Source organism: Python bivittatus, unplaced genomic scaffold (genome assembly GCF_059951505.1).
Source record: "Python bivittatus isolate LINGU-HERP-01145 unplaced genomic scaffold, Pbiv_v1 ctg000330_np1212, whole genome shotgun sequence".
Classification (NCBI taxonomy): domain Eukaryota; kingdom Metazoa; phylum Chordata; class Lepidosauria; order Squamata; family Pythonidae; genus Python; species Python bivittatus.
In genome coordinates this window covers 26,703,982-26,729,496 of record NW_028277058.1, presented here as the reverse complement: position 1 = coordinate 26,729,496, position 25,515 = coordinate 26,703,982, and the positions used below count along the sequence as shown (strand labels likewise).

General features: G+C 35.6%; 1 protein-coding gene across 1 annotated transcript in view; it reads right to left on the bottom strand.

Annotated features, from left to right (window-relative positions):
• LRRIQ1 (leucine rich repeats and IQ motif containing 1) overlaps positions 1 to 25,515 on the bottom strand; it is a 117,045-nt gene that overhangs the window by 59,608 nt on the left and 31,922 nt on the right. Inside the window, exons 13-18 of the mRNA XM_088141859.1 lie at positions 24,168 to 24,241; positions 22,995 to 23,088; positions 18,167 to 18,349; positions 11,106 to 11,567; positions 3,288 to 3,486; positions 1,602 to 1,721 (exon numbers count right to left, since the gene is read on the bottom strand). Of these exons, the coding sequence (XP_087997985.1) occupies positions 1,602 to 1,721; positions 3,288 to 3,486; positions 11,106 to 11,567; positions 18,167 to 18,349; positions 22,995 to 23,088; positions 24,168 to 24,241 (1,132 nt within the window). The remainder of the gene's footprint in view (positions 1 to 1,601; positions 1,722 to 3,287; positions 3,487 to 11,105; positions 11,568 to 18,166; positions 18,350 to 22,994; positions 23,089 to 24,167; positions 24,242 to 25,515) is intronic.

Here is a 25,515-nt window from a genome sequence, read left to right as displayed (position 1 = left end):
ATCTTTGGCTGCAAAGTATATAATCAATCTGGTTTCGGTATTGACCATCTGGTGACGTCCATGTGTAGAGTCGTCTCTTGTGTTGTTGGAAAAGAGTGTTTGCTATGACTAGCTTGTTCTCTTGACAGAACTCTATTAGCCTTTGCCCTGCTTCATTTTGTACTCCAAGGCCAAATTTGCCTGTTATTCCGATTACTCCTTGACTTCCTACTTTAGCATTCCAATCCCCTATGATGAAAAGGACATCTTTTTTTGGTGCTAGTTCTAGAAGGTGTTGTAGGTCTTCATAGAAGCGGTCAACTTCAGCTTCTTCAGCATCAGTGGTTGGGGCATAGACTTGGATGACTGTGATATTGAATGGTTTGCCTTGGATACGCACTGAGATCATTCTGTCGTTTTTGAGGTTGTACCCCATTACTGCCTTTCCCACTCTCTTATTCACTATGAGTGCAACTCCATTTCTTCTAAGGGTTTCTTGCCCACAGTAGTAGATATAATGGTCACCCGAATTAAATTCACCCATTCCCGTCCATTTCAGTTCGCTGATTCCCAAGATATCGACGTTCAATCTTGTCATCTCATGTTTGACCACATCCAGCTTGCCTTGGTTCATAGATCTTACATTCCAGGTACCTATACAATATTGTTCTTTACAGCATCGGACCTTCTTTTCGCTTCCAGATACATCCACAGCTGAACGTCCTTTCGGCTTTGGCCCAGCCGCTTCACTCTTTCTGGAGCTACTTGGAAATGCCCTCCGCTCTTCCCCAGTAGCATATTGGACACCTTCCGACCTGAGGGGCTCATCTTCCGGCGTCACATCTTTTAGCCTTTTGACATTGTCCATGGGGTTTTCTTGGCAAGGATACTGGAGTGGGTTGCCATTTCCTTCTCCAGTGGACCACATTTTGTCAGAACTCTCTGTCATGACCTGTCCGTCTTGGGTGGCCCTGCACGGTATAGCTCATGGCTTCACTGAGTTATGCAAGCCCCTTCGCCACGACAAGGCAGTGATCCATGAAGGGGATTTACATAATAGGATGACTTAAAAAAAAAAAAAAAAAAAATCCTATTTACATAATAGGATGATTTAAATAAAAAAACAGTATCTAAATACAGGGTGTCCCAAAACTCTTAGTGCAGTTTTAAGCTTTAAAAGCTTAAAATTTCACTAAGAGTTTTGGGATACCCTATATATTAATTATCATTATAATAGACCAATATCATCCATGGAAAGAGTTTGTGTTTAAAAAGGAACAAAAACAGAGACAGTTGTTTGAAGAAATAAATACTTTTTCATTTCCAAAAACAAGTGTCTGGAATGAGCCTATGTATGAAAAGAGCTAAGATAAATTGTACTATGGTAGCAGTCTGAATCTTACCCTGATAGATAGTTTAGAGAGAAGAAAAGAATCAGTTTTTAGTGAAAGATACAGGAAGGAGCATATTAACATGAATATATGAAATGTAATTTCTCTAATTATTTAAACAACATGACTTAAATATATGTTACATCTTTTTTTGCACCTGAAACCTATTTTTAAACATGTACTAATTAAAGGACTCATAATCAGAAATTAATATTCAATTACCCTACTTACTTCATTAAAAATAAATTCATCCACATTGACTTCTTTATAGTCATCCTCAACTTCATCATTTTTAACAGCTGCCAAAGCACTAGCCAGTTTCTTCCTCAGATGGAAACCTTTCCAAAGGGCCTAAACAAAAATGTAAAGCATGTTATATGAGGCCATAGATCAAATCCACATCCAGATTCTCTATGTTATCCCATTAGAAAGATAAAACATTTTAGACTCTTTTTTTCCCCTAGCAATAGCTCCATGATCTGTTTTTTGAACTTTATGTGACATTTAAAACTAGAAGACAAATTAAATATCAGCACATGCCTAGAGCTCAGAATACTCTGGAGGTTTGGCTCAAGCAAGCAGAATGGAATCCTAAAACTCCCTCAACTATAAACCAAGGTCAACTAATTAATTATTTGACAATTCCTTCAGGACCCACTGCAAGTTTAGGGGAAGAAGATATATATGAATGAAGTGATAACTTTCATATTACCAAGACCAATCTTAAAAAAAAAAAAAAAACACAGATTACACCTTACAACATATGGGCATGTCAGTAATTAACTTAGCCCAGTCATTTTCACCTTCACTATCAACTTATAGTTTTTCAGAGTTACAATTTATTTTACAGGAAAGGCTTACAGTAATTCTGTCACTCTACTGAAAAATAAAATACAACAAAACCTACATGGAGGGGAAATCAGGAATAGTGATTTACAATAAACATCCCATAAATATATGCATTAATTTTATTACTACTTTTATAAATTTTGTATAGTTTAAAGAATTTCTGCTACTAGCAGACTTTTCAAATAAATTTCCCAATAAAATTTTTAAAATCTCCAATACATTTAAACATTTGTGCAAATATTTACTTTTAATAACAGCCCCCCCCCCCATCTATTCCTAGTAATTTGCTTTCTAGCATAAAGCTCTTAGGAACTGCATTTGAGAATATTTCTAATTAAATTAATATCATTGGAACCCAATATATTGTAAAATTAAATTAAAAATGAAACACTGAAGTCGTAATCCTACTGTTCCTGTTATTGACAGGGCTGGTTTGCCACACTTAGAATTGCTCCTCCAAATAACTAATTAAGTTTGCTAGAAAAATCCATATACTGAATAATAATAAATTTATATTTGTATGTATAGAGTATGATTAGGTAAGATAATCTGTGGTCTGTTGCTACAATGATAAAAGAAGAGTCTTGTACACTTTAAAAAAGAGTTTCTCAGACTCAGCAACTTTAAGATGTGTGGACTTCAACTCCCAGAATTCCCCAGCCAGCATGCTGGCTGGGAAATTCTGGGAGTTGAAGTCCACACATCTTAAAGTTGCTGAGTCTGAGAAACCCTGCTTAAAGACTTAGCACAATGACTCAAGACTCTGGTTTGTAGAAATCTCTGTGAATGATGCTTGCTCTTACAATCTAAGAACCCATCAGGAAGCACTCAAAAGAGACTTGAGCTACACAAGCCAACTACTTGTGTTACTGAAAGGCCACAGGAGGGCTATCCAAAATGACTTACCATGAATGCAACTTTATATTTCAGTTCGCATAAATTCAACAGCTAATTACTATTTCTTTGAATAAATGCCTTTAAATCCATTTATACTGGCATTTGTTTAAGCTATCTGAGTTCCCAAAATGGAGGTGAGAGGGCACACATTACCAACCATAGCTCACTAACCTGAAGTATAGTAGCAGCTTTATGCCTATCCATGAAATGATTATTTTGTTCTTCACAGCTGACAATCTTTCTTCTGATGCAGTAGCCCCGCCAAGCAGACTGGATGACAGTGGCTGCCAGATGTAGCCTTGTATAAAAATTGATCTCTTTACGAACTCTATAACCTCGCCAATATGACTGGATAATTGTAGCTGCTGAGCTATAAATAAAAGAAAAACATTACATTAAAAATGTAGGCTCTGCCAATAAATCTATGTTGCTGTTTTTTTACATGGGATACTATTTGTGGACTAAATAGAGATTAGATCTAAGAAATATAAATGTGCCTTTACTGGAAACCAAGGAAGAATTGAACACTGGCAAAGAAAGCCCAGTGTAGTCCTTTTCCCCATGTATACTCTCTTGGGAGAGAATCTTCCCTATCCTGAGACAGAAGACTATTGAATGGGAGAAAGCTTTGATGTTAGAGAATTACTTCATGCAAAGCTGAAGGAAGAAGTAGAGAGGATGAGGAAGAGTGATGGGACTATTTTCCAGGCATTTTACAATAATGCTATTTTGTTTAATGCCAAATAATTGTTGATACTGACGTTGGAGATGGATGTACATTACAAATGTAAATTAATTGTTAACTAGAAATAAATTGGCATTGCAAATTTCAAATTCATGCATGTAAAATGCATTCCATGGGCATAACTGCTTCTTCCATTCACAATAATTTTAACATAGTTACCAGTAATAGAAATATACAAAAATCTCTGACAAGTGTATACAACATTCTTTAAGTACGCTATATTCATTCTATGATAGCATGCTTGGGTATACAGTACATATGTATATATTTATACTGGCCAACATAGTCAGGGGATTGTGAACAATTTGCCCATGGGTATCCACCAGAGGCAGCTGGGGACCATTTCCCTCTCCCCTCCATAATCCCAAGATCAACTTTAATGTTCACAATCCCCTGACAATGTTGGCCAGTATAAATATATACATAGGTACTGTATACCTAAGCATGCTGTCATAGAAAGTTAGTACCTAGGTCTTCTACAAGCATAAAAATAATGCAAAAGTGTGGTCTACTGTTTTGCTCATTTTATTTCAAAAAAAGTAAGGGTTGTAAGAATCAGAACACTGTTTTGTTTTGAATTTGGAACAGCGTATTTTCAGTATTTCATGCTGGCTGTGAAGGAAATGCCAGTGTTCTGTACTCCATACAGAACAACACTTGGAACAGTATATGTTTTGGCTATACAGAACAAAGGGAATTAAAAAAAAATCCTTATCCAAATGAGTTAATAGCCTGTGTCCACTGTTACTTATCTCCCGACCTACAGAAAAGGTTAAAAAAAAAAAAAAAAAAGGGTTTAAAAACATGTTTAACTTTTCAAAGGAAACAGTAGAAACAACCATTTAAGTATCCTTCTCCCCCCCCCCCAGCTGTCAGGTCATTACCACTCTGATGCCTCTGGAAGGCTCAGCAGCTTAAATGACTCTGAGAGTGATTTTGGCAGCTCCTGGTAGGATCACTCTTGCTGGGAAGGTTGGAAGGGGAGTCCAAAACCAAGATGAGAACAATAGGGCTTTTAGGTGGAAACTAATCCACCTAGAAGGAACTCCAAAATAAACCCTGGAAAAAGGCAATAACAAACTACTTGTATATTGACGTCATGAAGATTGTATTGGCATGACTGTAACAGTTAAATGAGTTTGGTACCATTCCATAGTTGGAAAGCACTCTTTTTATTACTTGGAAAAAGCCCTGAACTTTCAGAAACAGATCAAAGACATGACTAGACCAAAGCTCCAACAAGGAGGTCTAATCACTGATGGGGTCACTATTGACAGAGGAATTCATAATGTTAAAGGACACATATAATTGAACGTGAGAGGTGAGAAGCATGAATGAAAGAAAAGTTGATATTGATAAAGTGGAAATTCAATGTGCTAAACTGGATATTTTAAGAAGTACTGGACTTGGTGAACTTCTGTAAATGGGCCATTTTAAGGAAATTGTAAATATATGCTAAAAAGAGTTGTAAAGTAAAGTCTTCAGCAAACTATGATGATGCCAACATGACAATACATGTGGCATGATGTAAACATGCAAATACCATAATTAAATATTAGAAATCAGATTAAAATACCTAAATCATAGCATTTGCATGATTATATCATTATGCATGCATCATTTGCTTCTCTTGCAGATACCAATGGAGTTTGGAGAAACAGCATATTTCAGAATATAAAAGGGTGAAGGAACGATGCATATTATCCCCATATTTGTTAAACTTATTTAACAGCAAATATAAGAATGTCAGAATTGGAAGATATGATGAATTCTAATCAGAATCAGAAATTATTAGCATTTGAACAATCACTTCTGTTTCTGTCATTAGAGTCAGAATTGGTGGTTCAAATATTAATAATTTCAGATAACCAGATAACACTTTTTTTACATGAAAGTAATGACTTTACATTATAAAAGTAAAAATGAAAAATGAAAAAAACTGGTTTGTTAATATTAAAACAAAAGTAATGTCAACCAGCATGCTTAATGAACTGACAGCTGACATCAAAGGAATGAAGATTAGTTTTGCATTATTGGACTCAAGATGGAAGAGAAGTAATCAGGAAAACAATCATATGGAGAATGTAGATAATTTCGATGACAACAAAGATCAGAGTAGTCAAAGCACTGATTTTTGCAGTGGAAATGTCCAGCTATGAAAGGTGGATGTTCAGAAAGAGTCAGAGAGAGAAGACAGATGCCTCTGAATTATGAATTTGAAGATGGTTGCTATGGATACTATGAACTGCAAGAAGAATTAAGTAATTGGTCCTGAACCACATAAAGACCAACTGCTCTTTTGAGGCAACAAGCAGGAACTCAAGTGATGTAAATGAATGACAGACTAGAAATACTATTCTAGTAGAGGAAAGTGAAGATAGCAGATAAAGTGGATGGGTGGGATGAAGGAGAACATTGTAACATCTGTGGAAGAGTGACAGATTATTGCTCAGAAAAGATTGAAATGGCAGCCTTTGTCCATGCAGCCTCCAGGAATCAAACTTGAGTTGATATGACTTTTTTTTTCAGCCTGTTCAGTCAGAGAAATCCAGAAAAAATTAACCCATGATGTGATTTGTTTTTAATACCAATATCAGAAGGAAAAAAAAAAAGTACACTTCTCTCACTATCAGCCTGAAGCTTATCTCTGTTCCACTTCTGCACCACTCAATAAACAGCTTTTGCAATAACATGTAGCCTCAATATCAATAAGAACATGCAGAGAGTGCACTCACTAAAGCTCAAAAAGCAAAAGAACAATCTTTACATTTCACAATTTACAACATGAACACTCTAAGTTCCTTATTAGCAATTCTTGTGTAATGCACTGTGCACAAAAATAGGTCTTTGCTCGGATCAATAGTTATCTGCTTGCAAAAAACACAAAGCATAAAATGCAACAATATATTCAAATGCAGCCAGGATCTCTAATCTCCCCATTTTTAAAAAAAATATTGTTTCTATGCCTTTGAATCAGCGTTGACTCCTGGCAAATGCCTGGATTAGTCCCTGCAGTTTTCTTGGCAGCATTTTTGGAAGTTGTTTGCCATTGCCTCCTTCCTAGGGCTGAGGTAAAGTAACTGGCCCAAAGTCACCTAGCTGGCTTTGTGTCTAAGATGGGACTAGAACTCACCGTTTCTAGACTGATACCTTAACCACTACACCAAAGGATCTTTTTGGTTGTTTGTTCAGCAGTAAACTATCAGGTAAGAAGGCAGGTGAGAGCAGTCCATCAGTTCTTAAGTTTGGGATTGGTGATCTAGAATCATCTGACTGCTGATACATACCCTATTCACCCCAGATGAGTTGAGTGGCCCAGCAACAATAGCCTCTGTGTACATGCTTAAATAACGGCTGCTGCTTATTTTCCTAGTCTTAGATATTATTTGTCAAACCTAGGACAAAATTCTCAGAACACTGTTTTTTTCAAAGTTCAAAATTCTCCATTTTGAGCTTGAAGCACCATTTTGAGCTTGAAGTCTCTGTAGATATTGTAGCACTTAGCCATCTGGATGATCTTGGAGGCTGACTGATAGGGCTGTGGAGCCCTTCAGATGTGAAGGCGAAAGGGCACTTCAGAGTATGCAGGAGGAAGAACACAGCACCTGTGTGTAAATTCTGAAAGCATCTGCTTCCTTTCCCAGGATCAAAAGTCTATTCTCTGCAGCTGCCATGTGATCCCAGGAAAAGTCATATTTGGTGCAAGGAATTCATGTCCCCATGCACTCTGTGGCACCCTTTTGTCTTTATATCAGAAATGCTGCACATTCCTATTTGTTAGTACTTGGACAGGGGACTTGGGAATTCCATGGCTGATAAGTAGAGTAGAAAGTCGAAAACATATCCCCGAAGGCAGCAGTGGCAAATCGCTTACATAATGCTGCTAAGAAGACTCCATGGATAAAGAACTTGACTTAAGGGAAACTTTGTTATACATTTAGCTAATGAATGAACAGTCCTAGAATGATTGGTATATGTACAGCCACTGAAGAAGGAAGTTCCTGGTTCATTAAAACTAAGAAGCTTCCTTCATGGGAAGTGTTGACTGCTGAAAAAAATTAAAATGCAAGCTTTTAATATAACTGTGAGCAACATGGCATTTACTGAAAAACAAAAGAAAGCAAATTAGGAGTTTATAATATTTCAACATCCTATCTTATTTTTAGAAATTGATATTTTTCTGTTTTTAAATATTTTATGTTATCTTATCAAGGCATGCAGATAAACTCCATTATTGTTACATAGATGTTAAATAAACAGGACGAGTATGGCTATGAGTTTTGCCAATGTGGTATGAAAACCTTGCAAAGGAAGTTTCTTCTATTTTGGAGCTCTTTTTAAAGGAAATTTCATGTGTGTGTGTGTGTATGCACATAGGGATGTTTTACAATCATCTGTAGTAGGAATGGAATTTAATAAGACTGGAAGGATTCTAGGGTATTCATCCACAGTGTTAAGTAAGCAAGGTTACACGATTTTTCCTCTTAGGCGGTATCCCTTCTACTTATACCAGGCCTTCTTCTATGGCATATGACACTCAAACGCTATTATAAAGGCTAAAGCTGGCGATACAACAACCAGCACTGTTGAGACTTGAGAGAGCCATTGTTTAAACACTAAGCAGGTGCATTCCAGTCTCAAGGTGGAGAAAAGAACAGCTAAGAGTTCATTGACTTGAAAGGACTGAAGAAAAAGGCTTAGGATTTAAACTATGGGGTTGACATATGGATATAAGATTTGATTTCTGTGTTCTACAGCATGTTGAGCTTCTGTCTATGTAAAGCAGCTTATCTAGCAGTACCAAGTCCTTGAAGTTTGTGCTCTTAGTTAGTTTCTGAAAAAGGGGTGATTATGGCTGTGCCCGACCATAAATTTGACAGATATTTATAAACAAAAGAATATACCAGAATATTTTGTGTATTACCTATAAAGTAGAATCTTGGGTTGATTGATACGCTTAGAGCAGGGGTCAGCAAAATACTGACTTTTGACTGATCAGGGGGGTCTGTTTGATCTGAATTAAGTAGCAGTTTGTTTTTCTTTATGGCTGATAACAGATGATATTTTAAGATTTAAACATCTCCCTTGATTTTTAGCCCCTGAGGGTTTTAATCACAGGTGAAATAGGCTTACATACTGGAAAAAAATAAGTAGACTGGTATACATTTTTCTCAAATTTAATTCAATCTATTTTGATAGACCTGCTCTGTATGTGACGTTCACTCATGAGAACTAACAGAAATAATAGATGTGGCCTTAGATGCTCTCACCATCAGATTATTTTTAATGTACAATTATTTTTAATGTAAAATTGAATTTAATATTCAATTCACATATTGCAAAAATTATATTAGCTGATTGGAAAACATGCCTGAACAACTAAGTAAATGAGCTCCAAATCTTGGCTAAGTGCATCCATTTCTTCCTATCCACACTGGAAAAGATATATTTCTTTACAGAATGTTCAATTCAGAAATGAATGGAAAGATGAAAGCATGCATGCCAAACAGCTGCCTCTGTTTGGCATACATGCTGTCCCTCATTTAATCCTTGGCCTTTCTAGATGGATGTGAAAAAAATTCATTTGGAAATTTTGGAGTGCTGCTGTTAATCAGTGTATATAATACTGAGGTAAGTGGACCTACGTTCAGATTTAATATAAAGCAACTTCACATACATCAGCTATAAAACATGGGACTCTTTTCATAATAAATCATGTGAAATTGTCACATAATTTAAAAGGTGTTGTCAAAACATATCCAAAACTTTTTAAAGATTGCTGTGCAATTTTTCTGTCATGAACTACCACACTGAGCAACAAAGCATGCACAAATGTATTAACAGTAGTATGAACTATCCCCACAACTGACTATCAGACCATAGACTGTAGCCTTGCCAGCCCATCTACCCTCCTCCTGAAAACGTCCATGTTAATACCCATGAATTCTCTGAAATGCTATTTCACCAATCAACCAGCTTAATTTCTGCAGTTTTATATCACCAGCAACCTTATGAAGATTATGGATACAGTGAAACCACATAGCTCACCATTATGGTATAGGCATTACCAGGAAAGCAACAAAGAGGGCAGTCATAGAGACAAGGAGAGCCCTTCAGGCTGAGGAGCAGAATGACTAATAGCAGTGCGCTACAGTATTCATATTACATTACTTAAATCTGCTCCAAATAACTGCTTTACAAAAATTGACATCAGCACAAATTCACCATAAACAAGTCACCTATGAAGGATATTTATATATTTGTGAAAAATATTTCAAGTAAAATACCAAATAAACAAAAGGCAATATACAAAATAAAGAGAAAACACTGACATTTATTTTTTCTTGTTCCATTACTAATAGATAAACCAGAAGAGTTCTTGAAACCATTTAATGCCAATAAGTTTCATGCCATCATTGCAGCCAATAGTATAGAAGATGGTCCTTTAAAATTGGTAAATTCAGCAATGACATTATCTGGCAGTTAGATGGACACTTTAGATCACTGAATCTATTGTCCTATAATATAACATATTTTGCGGGTGGGAGTCTGGAATTTGTTGTGCAGGTAAAATTACTGAATATTGCTCAGTTTCATTAACTATACTTATTTTATATTTCAGTTATTTTGAAAATGTTACTCAACATGCTTTTCCCTTTCAGACAGTTATGTTCATTTCATTCAGTTTTTAAAAATATAAGAATAATATCTAGGGCAAAATGAATTAGAAAGCAGTTGGCTAGAGACTATTCTCTTTCTCAGGATAGTTTGGGATAAGAAGGAAGTAATACTGAGATAGAAGAAATAAATATACAAACATGATGCTAAAGGCTCTCTGGTTTTCTGTGCATGCATGTACAGACATCTGTTCCATTGGGATCACCAAAAAAGTGAAGTGCTAGGGACAGATTTTGCAACAACCCTACAAATCAAGAGATGCAGCTCCCTTAATGTTTCAAGGAGAGGTGATTTACTTATGCTAATAAGCTTTATGAAATAATGATTTGCAATTCTTAGTAGAATAATGTAATTATGTTTATACAGAATACAGAAAGAATAGAAATAGAAGGCAACATGATAGTTGCTTTTTCTTGCTGGTGGTGTGCTGCTAAAGTGTTTCCATTATTACTGATGTGCTGTTAAAGTAGGCATAAATGCCTACAGTGATGATGTTGTCTGCTTTAAGATTACCCAGAGATATAGTTATGTTTCCATAAAAAAACAGTTTGATCCTTTGATCTTACTTTTGTGAATTGTCAGAATGTTGAAGGTAATTTCCTCTTTCATTGGTTGTAATTTGCTTGTTGAATTTGTTTCTCTTAGGACTGATTAATGCATTGCTTTCCCTGCTGTCATTTGTAGAATACTGAATATTCTTTTGTCTGCATACTTGATTTTCTTCTATTCCTGGCACTGGCACGAAGGAGTTAACAGGCTCAGCATGAGTATGGCCAGAAGTAATCCATCTTTCAGGCATATTCAATGAGCCCTGCTTATTTTCTTTTACACCAGAGATAAAGAAGTTATTTTTCTTTATGAATTTAACAGCTTCTTGAGTCAAATGATCTGCCTGTTTTTCTGGTTCTTCTGCCTTCGTAGTGTTTAGAACTCCATTTTCATGTGCATTGCGGTGTTCAATACTAAGTTTCATCAGCTTCCTTAAATACCAACACTGGAGCTGTACAGAGTCTTCTGAGAATTTATCTCTGGAGAAGGAATAGTTAAAACATATCTATTATTATTTACTTTAAATAACATTGAACCTGCCTTTCAGGCATATTGTTCTCCCAAAGTGCTTTACAAGATTGCACATAATGTGAAAATGCATTATGCATACACCAGCTAATGGTTTTTCTAGAAGTATCTTAAAATAATTTTAAAAATCAATATATCTTAAAATACAACTGTGGTGAAATCATATATATCACCCTAGGGAGCTTTACTGATAAAGCCTTATATCCTAGACAAGCCAGAATGATTGCTGTTCTTGGTGGGCCAGTAAGTAAGGCTTTGACAACGTCTAGAAGTAGTGTCCACAAGAACTTGCTGTTTGTGTCATTCTGTTGAAAGTGGCATTGTAACCTTTCACTGCAAACTCTGCCACTTTGAGGCATCTGTGTGACATCACAACACATATAGAAAAAAAAGCTGGGGTTTGCACTGAGATGCTACAATGCTGCTGAGGTCTGCCCTTCTTTTTCCCCCGCCCCTCATAAGTGCCACCGATGTCTAGGCAGCATGAACATGGTCTGATACTAAAATTTAGCATTAAATATTCTTTTATGTGAATTAGATAATTGTCTTATTTTGAACAAAAGAGCATATATGCATTTAACAGGAAAGCATGAGCAACTTAAAGTTAAATACTATCTACTATATTGTGTTCTCCAACTTAAGAGATGACAAATGATTGTCTTTTGAGCAGAATGCTTTGCAGACAAGAACACTCAAGAATTGAAAATATATGTATCTCCATAAAGAATAAAAGACATGACAAATAAATAATACAGTAATATTATGTAATTCTATATAACTTGGTGTATCTGCTAATATTCTTATTGCTCTCTCTTTCTTGTAAAAGGCCTTTAAACTTCATAAAGAGTTTTAATGTTTATATTTCTTCAGTTTCAATTCCTTTTAGAAGCCTTTTATGTCACTTTCACCTGTTTAAACTATGACTGTTTAAATGGGTTTCAACTTCCATTAGCGTCTTTTATTTCCAAGCCTCTGTAGAAGAGCCTGTTGAAAGCCAAAACATTGAAACAGAAGTACATTTTTGTATAGCTACTTTCAAGTAGGTGTCAAAAGATTAACTGACAGACCTTTATTAGAGCAGAGTAATTAATTTTAAAAAGCATATAATTCTTAAACATGAGTAAGCACACTTTATGTGAAATCAGGATGGAACATCCCAGACAATTTAGCTGAACGGCTCTGTTGTAGAAAAATGGATTAGGAAACATGGCAATTATTACATGTGGCAGCTTACTTACTTCAGGTTGTATCTACAGGGCTTCATTACTTAATTAAATGTCAAATAGCCAAAAAGCTTGCTGGGTTTTCTACTGTTCTTTAGGAATATTATATTAAGGCTACAATCCTATGGACTCTTCTTGGGAAAAAAGCTCCATTGTGCCCTATGGAAATGATGATGATGATGATGATGATGCTTTTTTTAATCCCGCTTTTTTATATATATAAATCAAGGTGGCGAGCATATTTCATATAAATATACAAGTCCATTTTTTTTGCTAGTCATTTAGTTTACAGAAAGTAGATAATGGTTAAGGGTATTAATTGAATGTAAACTGTCTCAATTTTCTTTTTTCAAAATATGTACAACACAAGAAAACTGAACACCCAGTGCTCTATAATTCAGCATATTTTATACATAATTCTATGAGAACAGGGAAAGACTCATGTCTAAAATGTAAAAGCCACCAGTGGTTAATGTTCATTATAATGAGCTAGATGGACTAACAGCCTGATACTTTATAAAGCATTTTTTAAATATTTTTCTTAATTTAATTTGTGGAATGGTACATTTTGATAAATATTTTTAATTTAAAGTTTTAAATTTTATAGTGAGATCCAATCTGATACTTAGCAAAAGCAGATACTCAGAAGTACATACTACTATGTTCAGTGGAGCTTATTCCTAGGAAAGTATGTTTAGGATCATAGCCTTAATCTTTCTTATTTGCTTCTTATTTCTTATTTGCTCTTAAGAGCAAATTTGAGTACAGCTTTGAAAAATATACAAAAATAAGTAATCTTAGTCAAATTTTTGCATAAGTGCAAATATTTTGTAGAATTCTCCTAATGTCTAAATACCTTAACATTTTAATACTATTTATAACAAAGATTTGCAATTAACACATACAATGAGCTTCAAAATTGTGTGTGTGTATTAAAAAAACTGGCAGTTCTTATATGACATACCACAAAAACTGGGCTAAAGAAAAATGCTAGAATAACATTTAAACTGCATAAATAGCTTCTTATTACCAGACTGCCACATAAAACAACATCTCCCTTACTGAAATTCCCATCTACTACTGTCAGCCCTTCAAGGTAGAGCAGACTAGGAAACCAATGTCATGTAGGTCAGTACTACTTTCATTGTAAAGCTTTAGTAACAGAATCTTGCAAGTCTGAATGAGCTTCCCATGTCCCTCTGTTTATCTTTGTGTGAATTAAGGAGGGGTTTGTCTGAGATGTTTACTACATTACATTCTTGGCTGGGGAGCGGCTCTTCCTCCTGTCCGTCAAGGCCATTACTTCTCTCCTCTATAACTATGGTTTCTTTACAATACAGAGTATTCTTATGCAGACAGATGATATTACAAAATGACTGAAATGTTTTAAGTAATCACTTTGCAGGTTTGTTTTATAGAATTTTCAACAATTATTCAGCTTGTTTTCATTCATTTTGTACCCTTACCCATGTGTCCTCTACATAGGCACAGTACAGTTACACTTATATAATTGAACATATGGGTATTTCATACCTATGATATGCAACACACATATAGCAGTGGTACATATTGCAATATTTTTCAGAAGGAAAATAATGTCATGACCTTTTGTATCATTTAATATACTACTTTTGTCCTAATACAGATTCAGCACTAATTAAGCTCCTTAAGTAGAGTTACTAGATCTAGGCTGCAAAAATCCAGATGACCACCAGATATTAGCAAAAGATTGTTGTTGTTGTTGTTTAGTCGTTAAGTCGTGTCCGACTCTTCGTGACCACATGAACCATATTGCGCCAGGCCTTCCTGTCCTTCACTGCCTCCCTGAGTTTGCTCAGTTTCATGCTCATTGCTTCAGTGATGCTATCTAACCATCTCATCCTCTGCCGTCCTCTTCTCCTTTTGCCTTCAATCTTTCCCAGCATCAGGGTCTTCTCCAAAGAGATCTCTCTTCGCATTAGGTGACCAAAATATCTGAGCTTGAGCTTCATTATCGATCCTTCCAATGAGCAATCAGGGTTGATTTCCTTTAAGATTGACTGGTTTGACCTCCTAGCAGTCCAGGGGACTCTCAAGAGTCTTCTCCAGCACCACAGTTCAAAGGCATCAATTCTTCGGCGCTCGGCCTTTTTATGGTCCAGCTCTCACAGCCATACATTACTACTGGAAAAACCATAGCTTTGACTATGCGGATCTTTGTCGGCAAGGTGACGTCTCTGCTTTTTAATATGCTATCTAGGCTTGCCATAGCTTTCCTCCCAAGGAGCAAGCGTCTTTTAATTTCATGGCTGCAGTCTCCGTCTGCGGTGATCTTGGAGCCCAAATAAATGAAGTCTGTTACTGCTTCCATTTCTACCCCTTCTATTTGCCAGGAATTGATGGGTCCAGATGCCATGATCTTAGTTTTTTTAATGTTGAGTTTCAAGCCAGCTTTTGCACTCTCCTCTTTCACCCTCATCAAGAGGCTCTTTAGTTCTTCTTCACTTTCTGCCATTAGGGTGGTATCGTCCGCATATCTGAGGTTGTTGATGATTCTCCCTGCAATCTTAATTCCGGCTTGTGATTCTTCCAGCCTGGCATTTCTCATGATGTACTCTGCATATAGGTTAAATAAGCAGGGTGACAGTATACAGCCTTGTCGTACACCTTTCCCTATTTTGAACCAATCGGTTGTTCCATGACCGGTTCTAACTGTTGCTTCTTGGCCCGCATACAGATTTCTCAGGAGACAGGTAAGGTGGTCTGGAATTCCCATCTCTTTAAGAATTTGCCACAGTTTGTTGTGATCCACACAATCAAAGGCTTTTGCATAGTCAATGAAGCAGAAGTAGATATTTTTCTGGAACTCTCGTGCTTTCTCCATGATCCAGCGAATGTTGGCGATTTGATCTCTAGTTCCTCTGCCTCTTCAAAACCCAGCTTGTACATCCGGTAGTTCTCGGTTCATGTATTGCTGAAGCCTAGCTTGTAGGATTTTGAGCATAACCTTGCTAGCATGTGAAATGAGTGCAATTGTGCGATAGTTTGAGCATTCTTTGGCGTTGCCCTTCTTTGGAATTGGAACGTAAACTGACCTTTTCCAATCCCGTGGCCACTGTTGCGTTTTCCAAACTTGCTGGCATATTGAGTGCAGCACTTTAACACCATCATCTTTTAGTATTTTAAATAACTCAGCTGGAATACTGTCATCTCCACTAGCTTTGTTGTTAGCAATGCTTCCTAAGGCCCACTTGACTTCACTCTCTAGGATGTCTGGCTCAAGGTCAGTGATCACACCAGCGTGGACATCAGGGACATTAAGATCTTTCTTGTATAGTTCTTCTGTGTATTCTTGCCACCTCTTCTTAATCTCTTCTGCTTCTGTTAGGTCCCTGCCTTTTTTGTCCTTTATCATGCCCATCTTTGCACTAAACGTTCCTTTCATATCTCCAATTTTCTTGTAGAGATCTGTAGTCTTCCCCATTCTATTGTTTTCCTCAATTTCTTTGCATTGTTCATTTAAGAAGGCCTTCTTATCTCTCCTGGCTATTCTCTGGAAATCTGCATTCAATTGCTTATATCTTTCCCTTTCACCCTTGCTTTTCGCATTCCTTCTTTCCACAGCTATTTGTAAAGCCTCATCAGACAGCCATTTTGCTTTCTTGCATTTCTTTTTCTTTGGGATGGTTTTAGTTGCTGCCTCCTGTACAATGTTACGGACCTCCGTCCATAGTTCTTCAGGCACTCTGTCTACCAAATCTAATCCTCTAAATCTATTCATCACCTTCACTGTGTACTCACAAGGAATATGATCTAAGTCATACCTGAGTGGTCTAGTGGTTTTCCCTACATTCTTCAATTTAAGCCTAAATTTTGCAGTAAGAAGCTCATGATCTGAGCCACAGTCAGCTCCTGGTCTTGTTTTTGCTGTCTGTATAGAGCTTCTCCATCTTTGGCTGCAAAGTATATAATCAATCTGGTTTCGGTATTGACCATCTGGTGATGTCCATGTGTAGAGTCGTCTCTTGTGTTGTTGGAAAAGAGTGTTTGCTATGACTAGCTTGTTCTCTTGACAGAACTCTATTAGCCTTTGCCCTGCTTCATTTTGTACTCCAAGGCCAAATTTGCCTGTTATTCCGATTACTCCTTGACTTCCTACTTTAGCATTCCAATCCCCTATGATGAAAAGGACATCTTTTTGGTGCTAGTTCTAGAAGGTGTTGTAGGTCTTCATAGAAGCGGTCAACTTCAGCTTCTTCAGCATCAGTGGTTGGGGCATAGACTTGGATGACTGTGATATTGAATGGTTTGCCTTGGATACGCACTGAGATCATTCTGTCGTTTTTGAGGTTGTACCCCATTACTGCCTTTCCCACTCTCTTATTCACTATGAGTGCAACTCCATTTCTTCTAAGGGTTTCTTGCCCACAGTAGTAGATATAATGGTCACCCGAATTAAATTCACCCATTCCCGTCCATTTCAGTTCGCTGATTCCCAAGATGTCGACGTTCAATCTTGTCATCTCATGTTTGACCACATCCAGCTTGCCTTGGTTCATAGATCTTACATTCCAGGTACCTATACAATATTGTTCTTTACAGCATCGGACCTTCTTTTCGCTTCCAGATACATCCACAGCTGAACGTCCTTTCGGCTTTGGCCCAGCCGCTTCACTCTTTCTGGAGCTACTTGGAATTGCCCTCCGCTCTTCCCCAGTAGCATATTGGACACCTTCCGACCTGAGGGGCTCATCTTCCGGCGTCATATCTTTTAGCCTTTTAACATTGTCCATGGGGTTTTCTTGGCAAGGATACTGGAGTGGGTTGCCATTTCCTTCTCCAGTGGACCACATTTTGTCAGAACTCTCTGTCATGACCTGTCCGTCTTGGGTGGCCCTGCACGGTATAGCTCATGGCTTCACTGAGTTACGCAAGCCCCTTCGCCACGACAAGGCAGTGATCCATGAAGGGGAGCAAAAGATTACAGCCCATCTATTTCCTAATATCTATGGGTCTTCTAGATATTGTTGCAGCTTAGATTGCACAGGCCTTCATTAGGATTCTTTAATTCAGTGTAATTAATTCTAATGGGTTAGTGTAAATAAAGAAAGTAGAAATGAAGAAAGGTTACTTTATTTCATGTAAGCTTGTGAAGGCTATATCCATCTGATAAGATTTCTAAAAGGGGTCAGAAACTATTCATGATCAATGAAAACTTAAAACAGACTTTCATCAATTTTCTACCATACTGTTATTCCAATGTATATATTGTTAGATCAATAATAAGCAATAAGGAACAAAGAAAAGCTTGAAAAAATAATTTCTTGAAATGAATTGTAAATACTTACGTTAATCTAGTTGTAGCTTTTTTGTTGACTGAGACAATTTCTTGAATCTGAGCTTGACAAAATGCTGCAAAACTTCCTGACTTCAAGGTTTTTTTACTTCTTTCAAAAAAAATTTCTGTATTACAACTTACATTCTCATCATTAAGTATTTTCAAAGTGGGCAAATTTTTGAGTAAGGAGCATCTTTAAAATGACAGAAAAACATAACATTAGCACAGGTTAGCTTTAAGAAACATGTTACATAGAACATCCATGACTGCAACCTCAAAACACAAATGCAGCAATGTTTTGCCCAAACAGAATTTGACATTTCAATAGGAGAAGCATTATAGGGTTAAACATTGCAGGTAATGCTTGCTTCTCCAGTTGAAACTGGCACTTTGATGTTTGAGCTAGTCCCGTTATTAAATAAACCCTTGCTTATTTATGAGATTTTTGTCAACTGAAGAGATGTCACACAGAAGAAAAATACAATATGTTCTCTATCATCTCAGATTGCAGGAAATGAGATAATGCCTAAAGTTAAAGGAAAACAGAATCTAATTGAACATTTTCCTAATAGCAAAAAACAGTTTAATAATGGAACCAATTAACTAAGAAGATGACGGGCTCCCCTTCATTGGATGTGTTCAAGCAGATGCTAGTTAGACATTTGTTGAAGATGCTTTACTTTGGATTCTTGCACTCGGTCCACAGTGAGTTGGACTTGATGGTCTATATAGGTAGTCCTTGACTTACGACCATTTGTTTAACAACTGTTTGAAGTTATGATGGCACTAAAAAAAGTGATTTACAATTGGTCCTCGCACTTACAACCGTCACAGCATCCCTGTGGTCATGTGATCAAAATTTGGGCACTTGGCAACCGCATGTATTTACAATGGTTGCAGTGTCCCAGGGTCATGTTATCACCATTTGCGACCTTCCCAGTTGGCTTCTGACAAACAAAGTGGGGGAAGCTGGATTTGCTTAACGACCATGACAAAAAAGGTCATAAAATTGGGCACAATTTACTTAACAATCGCATCACTCAGCAATGGACATTTTGGTCCCAATTGTGGTCGTAAGTCAAGGACTACCTGTAGAACGCTTTCTAATGATGATTCTGTGAGGATTAAGTAAAAACAATCTTCCTCACAGCATCTATAGGAGAACTCCATTCAGAAAATGTAAATGGAAAAAACTGGTATTTGTCAATATATTTCATGAAGAGGATTTACAGATTATGGAATACTCTCTTGAAACTAAATCCTCCTTACCTCCAGGTTAAACTTGAATATAGACCCTTATGCCAGATTTTACAATCAATTATCACAGAAAATTTAGACTATCTAGCCAAGAATAAAGACATTCCACAGACTTGAACAGAAAAATAAGCACATATTTAAGCCCCAGCAAGTGAACGTGATGGATTCAAATTCTGGCTGACTCATATACCTTGTTTCAATATATATCATTAGAATCATAATTCCAATTTATATCTGAATAAAAAAATTAAATATAAAATCTGTATTTCCTTTTCACAAGTGCATACATGTCAGATGGTAATGTTAAACGAATAACTGAATATGCCGTCTGGAGATATTAGAGACAATGCTGAATAATGAGATATTCAAAAGGTGCCATATCAAGTTGATTAATGTTGGAAACTATGGTTTCTTAGAGCCATGGGATCTTAGCACTAGTTTTTCCAGCTGGGTTTCTGCTAGTGACGGCTGAATCAATATTTCATTTAGTGAAAACTTCCTGGTGAATATTCTGTCACTTAAGAGGTTCTATTAATCATTACTGCAATGAAACATATTCCCCCTAGGAATGCTCAAACAGATCTTAGGGTTTAATTTCCAAAAAGTGATTTCTCAGTACTTCAGCTTCTTCAGTGTTATCACTGGCTGGACATGAAAGTAAGAAACCAATTGGGAAATTTTACAAGTAATTCCTTTGTTGGTATCAAGGGGTTATGTAAAGTTCATTGAAACATATTGCTCGAAATTATAGTCAATGCTGAATTCAACAAATCCATACTTTATAGTATCCCATTAGATAAATTAATCTCTTCTCCGATCATGAAAGCTCAAATGGCCAAGCAGCGTAGGAGGATCTTGATGACTCTGGAATTTCAAGATTTATTTTAAACTGAATTTAGGTGGAATAGCAATTATACACTTATCACCTATTAAAAGTACACCAAAGTAAGAACAATATACCGATTAAAAATTACCCCCCCACACTCCTCTTTCTTTGTTACCTGCAGGAAATTAGCAGTAATAGAAATTAGAGTTAGCCAAGGTCAATGGGAAAAAGAGATAATGGAAAAATAATCTGAAAAGGTTGGAAGTATAAGTATAAACAAACTGTACAGCTAAATGATGAAAATGGCAGAAGACCAATCCAGCTGCAAAAAAAGAACTGAATTATTTGAAAAATCAAAAGGAAAATAAACAGGAAATGGAATACAAGGGAAATTATTAAGAATAGATTTTATCTATGATTACTAATGCTTCCACATAAGTAGTTTGTAAACTCAAGCTGCTGATCATCTGGCAATTCCTATTTCACTCTTACTAGTTAATACTGAACTAGACAGAAACAATATAGAAGAAGGTTATTGTTGTGGAAAAGCAGAAATGGAAGTTCTAAGCCTTCAAAAACAAAGTGAGTTGATTTCTACTTCCTGTTTTCTACCTTCTACAGTTAGCATAGCATCCCCTCCCAAGGGGGGGGGGCAAAGGAAGTAAATAATAATGAGTTGTTGAAAAAGACAAATGTATGATTATTCCAATAAAGATTACATTGGACAGCTATCAGATTAGGCTAAGGTAAACTAAACTAAAATACAGAATAAAGCAAAGATGCATAATTTGAAACTCTACTGCTGCACGTTACCCTCAGTTTTGAATGCAGCACTCAGAGCTTCTCTAAAAATTTTTACTGAATTGTAGTATTCTCTGTGACATATAAGGAAAATTATTACATGCAGGAGAAATAAATATATTAACTGCAAATATGTTAACATGTACAAAGTAAACAAAGGTATATTAGGATATCAAGCAGAGTAGATTATGATGTGGAGTTGAATTAGTTCAAGTATGACAAAAGAAACAATGGTTTTCAATAGAAGAGAATATATGTAGCTCAGGGTTGAACTGTGGAGTCCTTGGTGCTCTCTAAGCTTGGTTGTTTGCTTGCAGACATTTCATTGGGCCATATTAGCTGGTGAATTCTAGCGCTGAATACAATACACTTAGAAGGAAACCAATGTGACTATGGGCCAGTCATTATTTTTGAATCCAGTGATCTCACCGATTTATTGTTGTAGGGATAAACTGAGAAAAAAACTTCTGTATGGAAAGATGAATAAATAAATAGAAATTGCTGGATTTATAAAATAAACTAAGAACCTAACAGGGTACATATTGTCAATATTTTATTATGAAAGGCCTTTCAGGACAGTGAGATATTGGGAATGTATTAACAAAGCTTAGATTAATATTATGTATAACTGAAAAGAAAATTAACACCCCAGTTATGAATAAATGAATTTATAGAATATCAATATATGTTTAAAATAGGCTAATTTTTTAAAGCTTAAGAAACAAAACTATTGGAAAATAAATGTATAAAGGAAATTGAATTTTTCTATACATATTTAATACAATTTAAACTTAGTTTGTTTAAAATATCCTCCTAAGCAGAGCTCAGATATAAGTTGCTTCAACTTTCTGATTAACAGAAATGAATAAAATATATTTAGTATGAAAACAAAACAATACAAATGTTAATGCTGGTGATAAGAAGTCAAGAAATAGTTTCTAAAGAGGGCAAATGTAAATACTTCCATATAATCTATCATTAACTATTTAATATAGTCAGCTAGCAAATAAAACAAAATGAAGCAAAACAAAGCCCCTGGCTTTTTTGAACTTTGCACATGTTGGTAATTCTAAACTATCAACAGATAATTCTAAACCGTCAAAAGTTCTAAGAATTACTTGAATTAATCTGCTCTCAACACTTCTGAATTATTTTATGCTACCAGTGAAAGAGTTTTGAAAAGAGATTAATTAATTTCAACTGAAACTAATAGGATAACTTTGTCATTAAGCATTGCTGATTTGTCATTAAGGAATGCTCATTTCGATTAAGAGTAAGTGTAACTAATATTTCTTCCATCCTACAGAACTGCCTTGGTTTGTGATAATTATTGTAACCAACACAGCTGGGAACAGACCGTTATCTTTTTATCACAAACTTCTCCAGACAAATGCTGTTGCTCTGTCAGATCATCATGCTTTTACCTTTATCTTCATCTCATTTCCCTTTCATTTAAACTAGGATGTTTCAAACTATGTTCTGTGGAATCTTAGAGTTCCATGAGAATTTGATGGGGCTCTGTGAATGACTAAGGATGAAAAAAAAGTTTACTCAAACACAGTCGGGGGATCCATAGCAATTTTTCTAAGATATAGAGGAAAGGGCAGGGCTTATTTTCCTGTGAAAAAACATCATGGTTGCCATTTTGAGGATCAAGAGTTCCAAGAGTTATTTTTTGAACCAACAGGTTCCACGGCTTGAAAAAGTTTGAAAACCCCTGATCAAACTCACTTCTATAAAATATCTGACAAGAGAAAATATTGGGGAACATGAAAAGACTTTGCTAATTATTAACTTTATCCTATAATTTAATCAGTTCCAAATACAAGAGTCGTTCCTCATATTATATTGTTCTATTAACATTATTAGTAATAATTTATTAAATGCTACATAACAAAGCTATCCACATATTAATAATCATAAATCTCATACCCTCTTTCTCTTCTCTCCTTACCTCCAGCTCTCTTCTTGAAGAAGAGGATTTCCAAGTAGGGATAGTTCTCTTAGGCTATCACAGCTTTCAAGACATTGAATGACACTCTTCAGATCTGCATTTGTTAAGGACAAAACAAATATAAATAGTTATAAATATATTAATAGGGATTACAGCAAAAAACTGTCAAATTAATATTGAATAAAATGAAGTTTTTATGTCTGGGAACACTCTTCCAAGCATCTTTAGTGGACAATGAAGTGAAATCCCTAAATTTTAATTTAGTGTACTCCATTCTAATTATTCTACAATCATTGGGATTACTTTGGTGCAGTGTCATAATGCAACAAATGACAGTGGATGGTTCTAGGTCCTAATTTGGGGATATTTTTTTATTCTTTTTAACATCCCATTAAATATTCTTTTTAAAATCTGTTGGAATCCTGGTTGGACATGAATGCTTTGAGTATACCATTTATCTTTGGTATACTGAATGTTGCTTCATCAGACTTTTTTCTTCAACTGACACATATGTCATTCATCCAATTTTGGTGAATTTTATGTGAAAACACCTGAACATATAAATAACTAATCAAACAATTGTATATACAACAGCATTTATGTAACAATTATTAGCAAAATAGGTGTACAACATAATTTTAGGCAGGTGGCTTAACCAAAGAAACATGATTTAATCTACATCAGAATGGATAATTAAACTTAGAAATACAGGGAAAGGTCTTCTAAGCTGAAAAATAACATATTTTAATATGATTATGGGTTGAAGAACTAATTTGGAATCATCAAAATGCTTTTTTCTCACTTTTTAAATATTCTTAAATAAGATTAAATTTCATCTGTAATTCATGATATACAAGGTCTACTGATAAATACAATGTTAAAAAGGATTAAACACTTGGCTCAAATCCTTTTAACCATAAATATTAGACAGTATAGAATAATGCAAACCTTAGCCATGGTTAAAGCTAACAGGAATGCATGCTGTTCTCAGTGTTAAAAAATGAGGAACATATTAAATCTAGCTGCTAAATCTGAACTCCATATATAACCAGAAGAGAAAAACAAACTTTTACAGACTTTTTTGATATACACATTAACAACCAAACTCATGTACGAGTTATAAAGTGGACTGGAAACAGAAAACAATTTTTCCTATTTATCTTGTAAACTTACCTAGCAAGCAGTTGTTGCTCATGTTTAGTTTTTCCAATGACACATATGAAGAAAGAGGCACAAGTTCTGTCAAACTAGAAGAAAAACAACCAACAGTTTTATAGATATTTGTGTTAAACCTACCCTCTGGGTACTGGGCATATAAAAGGCCAAGCACAGCTAAAAGTCAGGCAATGATTCATCATTTGTTAGCAACTTCTAGATTCACTATCTGAAATTGTGGCCATTTCTCTTTTAATATCAAAGTAACACTTTTCAGGGTCTAAACAATTGTATAAAAGCTGCAGAATTCAAAGTAATGGAGTAATTTCCTTACAGATGAATAAAGAAGCTCCATGGATTGGGGGGGGGGGGATTTCTTAACTAGAAAAAGCAGTGCCAAGCATTATAATGGTTTTGTTTTATCTGGATAGTCAGAGCAAGTAAGAATGGTAAAATCCTTGATTATGCGCCCTACCTAGGTTTCTGTGTATCATCTTTCCTGAAGTTGTCTCCTTTTTTTAATTAGTCCAGCCCAAAAATATAATAAGAATGTTCACATCTGTTGGAACTAGCTACTCTCTCTCCCTCCCACAATTAGACTTATGGGAAGCTTAATATTGAAAAACAACCACCAAAGCTTACTGTGAGTAATCTGTAATTTAGATACCTAGATCTTTATGTACCTTTTTTTAAAAAATGTTTTTTAAAAAATGTACATTGTAGTAGTACCTGAAGAGTTTAGAATTTTTTTTCCAGTGGAAGTTTTTAAACAAAATAACATCCCAACTCCTTGTGTATTCTTTTCCTAAAATATAACTTCATCATAATTTACTATTGATTGGTTTCATCATACTAAATGAGTAAATGGCTTTCCTGACATACCAGTATTTTTTAGGAAGACACACAAAGGATAACTGAATCTTATGAAATAAGGCTCCAGTATACATTCATTTGATTTAATCTATTTTATATTCTATTTCTCCATTTGGCTATTATTCGCAGTAGTCCTTCAAAAAGAAGCTTTCTGGGACCCAATCTTTGGAAATCCCAGGAATTTAATCTGGGAACATCTGTATGCAAATCACACTTTACCTCAGAGCTACAGTTCCTCCTGTTGAATGTTACACTTAATGTTATTCTTATAAAAGTTAAAAGCTATACAATATACATGTTTAGTAAAAGTAATAGTCAGCAAGAGGCCTCAATACTTGTGTTACATATTTCTTCTGTTCTACTAACCCACAAATAGGCTTCCAAGATATTTAATAAAATCTTTGGGGAGTAAATACATATGTTTTTAATCTGTTCTACAATGAATCTCTCCATACCTATGTACCAAATGGCTTGAGGCACTGAGGAACACCTG